This window comes from Lactuca serriola, chromosome 2 (genome assembly GCF_051521515.1).
Source record: "Lactuca serriola cultivar US96UC23 chromosome 2, Lser_US96UC23_V15, whole genome shotgun sequence".
In the NCBI taxonomy this organism is placed as follows: domain Eukaryota; kingdom Viridiplantae; phylum Streptophyta; class Magnoliopsida; order Asterales; family Asteraceae; genus Lactuca; species Lactuca serriola.
In genome coordinates, this window is record NC_136409.1 from 237,566,064 (window position 1) to 237,572,294 (window position 6,231).

Here is a 6,231-nt window from a genome sequence, read left to right on the forward strand (position 1 = left end):
AGTTACTAGACTTATCCAAGTGGGAGACTGTTGGATTAGTGTCTAAGCCCGTAACTATATTTGGTAAGTATTTGACCCGGTTGTGCATGGTCCTTTTGGGTTGCATTCACCATAGCAACTTGACAATGTAACTTTATGGAGAGAGAGAAGATATTATGATTTATTAATATATTATAAGAATAATATATTAAAAGAGAAATCATATTATTCGATTAATATTGGTTATAAATTAATTAGGAATTAGTTTGGTGACTAAAAGAGATTAATTAAATAAAGGGGCATAAACTGTCATATGTATGATAGTTAAATTTTGGGTTGGGAAACCTAATGGACTGAGGGGGAACGAAATTATGATGAAGGATCATCATATTTTCGTCCAAGGCCCCATTCCAAAAGGTTCCATGGGCTGCTTGGTGATTAAGTTGTCCATTAGGGTTTTGGCAGAAACCCTAGAAGCCTATAGTATAAATATGACCCTTGGGCTATGAAAATCGGACACACTTGATCTCAGGAGAAACCCTAGGCCGATTTTAGCATTCCCTCCTCTCTCTCATAATTGCCTTCTTGCTAGTTGGTGTTTGTAAGCCATTAGAGGAGTTACACTTGTGACTCTAAGCTCCAAGACAAGAAGAATCAAGAAGGAATCAAGCAATCAACAAAGGTAATCATCTAGATCTGATCTGTTATGTTACATTTCGAGTTCATACTATTAGATCTAGGGTTTGCAAGTCTTGGATTTATTGCATGTACAATAGAGAAGCCTAGATCCAAGCATTAGGGTTTGCATGAGCACATAGGATGTTTATTTGTGTAAAACCCATCAGGAAGAAGATGTATCAACCCACATTTGATTTCGAAGTTTTGGGCTTCCACAAAAGTGATGCAAAGGGGCTGCTGATTCACTTCTTGTGTGCCCCACTCTTTGAAACTCTTTTCTGCTTCTTCTCCCACGTCACCCATGGATGCTTTTTCATATTGGGTTTCAGAAGAGTCTGTTTGCTCTGATTTGACTGAGGATGGTGGGGAGTAGGTTTTATAAGGGCTGTTAGAAGGTGAAGATGGGGGTACTTTCAGAAAAGACGAAAAAGTTGGGTATGGTTCATTCCATGAGGGAATGCCTTATGGCGTGGTGATTTCTGGTGGTAGGGAGGATGATGATGAACCAAAGAAACAAATTAATTGTTTTTTATTTGCTGTTTCTTTCATCAGTTTCCTTGTAGTTCTTTCAATTTATGGATCAAAAGCTAGAGGTGTACTTAAACGAAAAATTATGGGCATAAAACTATTAGAAAGCACTGTGTCCACAACAACGGCGCCAATTTGTTAAACTGTTGTTGCACTTGATTTAAAAAATAAAATTTCACTGCTGGTTGCACTAAAAATATAACACATGGAAGTTGAGTCTAATCCTCAGGGACACAGCCTAACGGTCAATGCCTTTTTGCATCAGGCACATTCTAGTCAAAACCGAAATTATAAAGGCAGAGCTTAATAGAAGTTTTGGGATCAGGGGCTCTACAGAGACTTAACTAATCTATGCCCATTGTAGAGCTACGCCCTCCGTATAGAAGCTACACAGGGCGTAGCCTCTATACGCAGGGCGTAACTCTACACTGGGCATAGATTAGTTACGTAAGGCGTAAGTCAACTGAGTGTTGACTGTTGACTTTTTGACAAGTTTGAATTTTGGTCAACCATGTTGGAACTTAGTATGGGAAGTGCAAAATGGTCTTTTGCCTAAATGAGGTTTAATTTTGAGCCTATAGCTTTCGTGGGCCAGTGATTTCCTTAATTGTTAATTAGGGTTTTTGTGTGGATATGTTTAGCAAAGGGAGACTTGATATCATCAGTTCGAGTGGGTGGTTTATCTTGTCTTTAGGGTTAAGGCGAGTCTTCTCATTATATTATGTTGGGTGCTAGTTGTCTATGTGATACTTGCATGGAATACCAGGTGGTGACTCCTGGTAAATTGTATGCAAGACCAGGGTCTAACCCCCGAGAATTATTTGTATGTTGTTAGTTGTCTTTGTGATGCTCGCAAGGAAGACTAGGAGGTGACTCTTGGCACTTATACATAAGACCAGGATTTGGCTCCTGATATGTAAAGGAAAGACCATGATTGACTCATGGTTGATAGTGACAGTAAGACTATGGATGACTCGTAACATTCTATATTTCGTGTATGATATGTGGTATTTCGGGGAACTAAGTTTTGTGTTTACGGTTTGTGGTTTAACATTTTTTAGGTACTTTCAGTTCGAAAGGGAATGACCCGACTTAAATGCACAACATCCTTGATCGCGTTTTCTTCACTGATTAACTTTGATTTACTCTAATATTTGAAAAATATGTTTTATCATGTTTAGTTTTGAAATAATTACAACCTATAGTTTTAAATAAAATTTTTAATGGTATTTTAAAAACATTACATTGTTTCTATCTCTACTTCCTTCTCTCGCTGCAGCCTTTTGACATTTTTTATTTCCCAACCGCCTTCAATTTTCAAGGTCCATATATAAATTCTTATAATGATAATAGAGGAAAGGTAATGGGGTGTTTCTCATTCAGTCTCATTTTGGATTTGATTAAACAGACAGAGATGGCTGCAACATTGGGGTTTCCATTTACAGCTGCTCAGTGGATGGAACTCGAAAGACAGGCAATGATCTACAAGTACATGGTCGCCTCTGTTCCTATTCCTTACGAACTTCTTCTACCCATCATCCAAAATCTCCCTTCATGTAAATTTATATCACTTCATTTACAACTCTTCATCCTTGTGTGTTATGTTGATATGGAATGATTTGATCTTGATGTGTTGTTATTAGTGGCAAGCCAGTTGAAGTATTCAACGAAACAAGATCTGGAGCCCGGGAGGTGTAAAAGAACGGACGGCAAAAAATGGAGGTGTTCAAGAGATGTGGCGCCTAATCAGAAATACTGTGAGCGTCATATGCACAGAGGACGTCCCCGTTCAAGAAAGCATGTGGAACTTTTTAAAAACCCAACAACAAACAACAGCAGGATTCGTCTTCCAAACCCAACTTCTCAGTTATCAACTCACTCCAATCATTGTAGAGTTCTCGGATCTACAATTTTGCCTTCTGCCACTGAAGCCCCTTTGTTTCTTGATAGTAATATGCATTCCAAAACTGTTAATAAAAGGTAATTAATTAGTATTAGTATTGTACACAATACAATGCTTTTTAGATGAGATACAACTTATTAATGTTTTTAGGGGTTTGGATTGGAGCTTGGAAGTTGAATATGAGCAACAATGGCGACAGATTATGCAGACAAGTTGCTCTATCTTCAATAGTGATTTTGGGGATTTTACAGATTTCGGGACCCCAAGAAGAGATTTTATCACCGACAAAACCAGTGTTGTTAAAGATTCGTCTACTCTGGATCTGTCAATGGCTATGGGTTTGGGTTTGGGTTTGGGAAAGCATGAAAGGGACTTGGGGTTGGTAAGCCCTGTTTCTTGTGGCACAGCACCCGGCGGCCCACTGGCGGATGTCTTAATACCAGGACCAAGTTCGGTTGCGGTGGGTTCAAACCCTACCTCTCCATACCCCACCGGATCCGACTCGATTAGCGTTAGCCCAGCAGCAACAACAGTGTCGTCACCATGTGGGGTTTTACAGAGCCAGAGGACAATGCTATCACTCTCCGATGGCAGTGTTTGCAATAGTCCAACTCTTGCATCTACACCTACAGACATTGTCGCATTTCAGTGGTTCACTTGAGAAATCCAGTATTTTGTTAAGTTTATGTTCATTGTTTCTGATTTCTAGGTGCGTTCTTTTTGTTCTTGCAGAAATATGTTGGTAATAATAATAATAATAATAATAATAATAATAATAATAATAATAATGGACAGATGAATTGATGAACCGATGTAGTAGGGTTGATCCTTAATTATTTAGCTGGTTGAATGCTGCTGCTGTGGCCCCAAAGTTGAAATCTTGGAATTCATTCACACTCAGGATTTGGAGTGTGATGATGCCATGATGGGCAGGATTTTGGCTCCATCTTGCAATTGATGTGGCCCTCTTTCTTTTTCTCTTTTCTGTCGGGAAAAGATCTGGTTGGTTTGGGTTTACCCAACACCCACTTTGCTTAGTTGCTTTGCTTGCTCCCTGAGATGAGATTTTGATTACTTAATTGTTATTCCTGGAATAATAACGTACCATCCCCCAAATAAATGAAATGAATAATAATACTCTTTACTCTTTGAGAGGAGTGTTGGGTGTGTTCTATTTGTTTAAAGTAACGTTACAGGCTAAAACACATGCGGCCAAAATCTTTTCTACCATTCCTGCCTCGCAACCAAAGCACCTGATATTTTTAGATATTAATTGATACATTATCAATACCTTCATGCTAACCATGAAATAATTACAAGATACTTGAGCCTTGAGTTGTGGTGATACCCAATCCATGACATGACATGGGTAATGTCTTGTCCATCTGGTGTAGCTGAATCCATATCATATGGGGGCACGTACTTGCAGGGTTCATTTTTAAATATTTTGATTTTATAAAAAGTTTTATAAATGACAAAAAGGTAAAAGGACATAATGGTCTTTTTTTTTTTTAAAAACATTCCATAAGTTCACGTCTATTAGTTTAGATATGATCTTATTCTCTTACAATTTTCCAAAAACAAAATAATATCATCTCATTTATTTCAACAGCTTCTTATGAAACCATCACAACCACCACCGTCGACAGCTAGCCCACCACCGTTACTTTCCTTGTTCGTGGCATCCTCGTATCACCGGAGATAACACCTACATCTGTTGTCGAAATTGCAGATCTAGAACCTCCGATTTCTCGTCTCCACCGTTGATCCGGTGAATTGTAACGCCCGATTCTCAGGTATGACTTATATAAGATTTGTTGGGTTAAGCTCTACTCGACGAGTTGGTTGACCTACGCGTCGAGTAGCAGCGGGATGGGGTCGCAGGTTAAGTGACCTACTCGACGAGTCCATGGGGGGGACTCGGCGAGTAGGAGCTGACAGTGGAAACCTTAAAGCCCGGGGTTTGCACCTCTATTTAAAGAAGCCTTAGCCTCCTTTGGCCCCTTTACAGTCTTTGAGAGCCTCCTCAAACCCTAAGACGTGTGTGTGTGTGTGCCCATTGTGTGTTTGAAGCCTTGGAGGAGGATTTTGGTGGGAAAGAGCTTGGGAAGCAAGTGATTCGAAGCAAGAAGCTTAGGGGAAAATCCGGATCTACTCCAGTTGTCATCTCTTGGGAAGGTATCAAGCTGTTATCCTCCTTTCTATTTTGTTCTAGACCTCCTTGGTTGGAGATTTGGGTTCTTGGTTGGGTTATAAAGTCATTTCCTAGAGTATGGGCCAAGATCTGAAGTTGTAACTTCAGATCTGAACTCTCTATGAATTGAAGGACCATAAAGTTCTTAGCTTTGGCAAGTTTGATCCCCTCGCTAAGTGTAAAACCCCATTTCAAGCTTAGTTTGGGCTTTTTGAGTCATTGGAGCCTTGCATGCACATAAAGTTTGCAACTTTACGTGACAAGCAGGCCTAAGGAGGTTGGATCTGCAATTTAGGGCCTTGTCATGGCTTAAAAGTTGTCTGCATGATTAAATGACTGAATGGACTCGGTGAGTCGCAAGGTTGACCCGGCGAGTCACTTGAAGATGGTCGGGAACTCGACGAGTTGGATGAACAACTCGGCGAGTCCGATGAAGATCGCCATAAGACTCGACGAGTTGAAGAACAGCTCGACGAGTCGGATGAGTTTTCCCTAGATTATGTATGCGTGTGTATCCGTCGAGTTGCAAGGAGGGAACTCGACGTGTGATCTTAAGTTTGATCGAGGATCAAAGGAACTCGACGAGTCACTCCGATGACTCGACGAGTTGGAATATACTTCAGGGAACTCGGTGAGTAGCCAAGGGTACTCGACGAGTTAAGGTCAACATGGACTGTTGACCTTGATTGGGGACTTTGACTTTGACCAGGGGTTGACTAATGGTTTATGGGGTACCTTGTAAGGTTAAGGACTTATGAGTATGATGTACTATGATGATAGGTGGTGGAACCTATGTCAAGTGATCCGAGAATTTGGAGTTTACCTTTCGTGTTGACATCTGCGAGGTGAGTTATCCTCACTATATCGATAGGGTCTACGGCACCAAGGTCAGCCCTTTAGTTGTTATTGTTTTGGTATGTTGCATGTGGTTATGATTTGTTAGTTCGGA

The 6,231-nt window shown here is 40.3% G+C and overlaps 1 protein-coding gene across 1 annotated transcript; it reads left to right on the plus strand.

The window, feature by feature from the left end:
• Positions 1-2,475: 2,475 nt before the first annotated feature.
• LOC145088958 (uncharacterized) lies at positions 2,476-3,774 on the plus strand. The gene is made up of 3 exons (XM_079027464.1): positions 2,476-2,741; positions 2,829-3,165; positions 3,239-3,774. The coding sequence occupies exons 1-3, from the start codon at positions 2,549-2,551 to the stop codon at positions 3,747-3,749; spliced, it is 1,041 nt and encodes a 346-aa protein (XP_078883590.1). The 5' UTR covers positions 2,476-2,548; the 3' UTR covers positions 3,750-3,774.
• The last annotated feature ends 2,457 nt before the right edge of the window (positions 3,775-6,231 follow it).

Coding starts and splice junctions, on each gene's coding strand:
- LOC145088958 (XM_079027464.1), top strand. CDS start 2,549: ATGGGGTGTTTCTCATTCAGTCTCATTTTGGATTTGATTAAACAGACA. Junction 2,742..2,828: donor CATCCAAAATCTCCCTTCAT/GTAAATTTATAT, acceptor TGTTGTTATTAG/TGGCAAGCCAGTTGAAGTAT. Junction 3,166..3,238: donor TCCAAAACTGTTAATAAAAG/GTAATTAATTAG, acceptor TAATGTTTTTAG/GGGTTTGGATTGGAGCTTGG.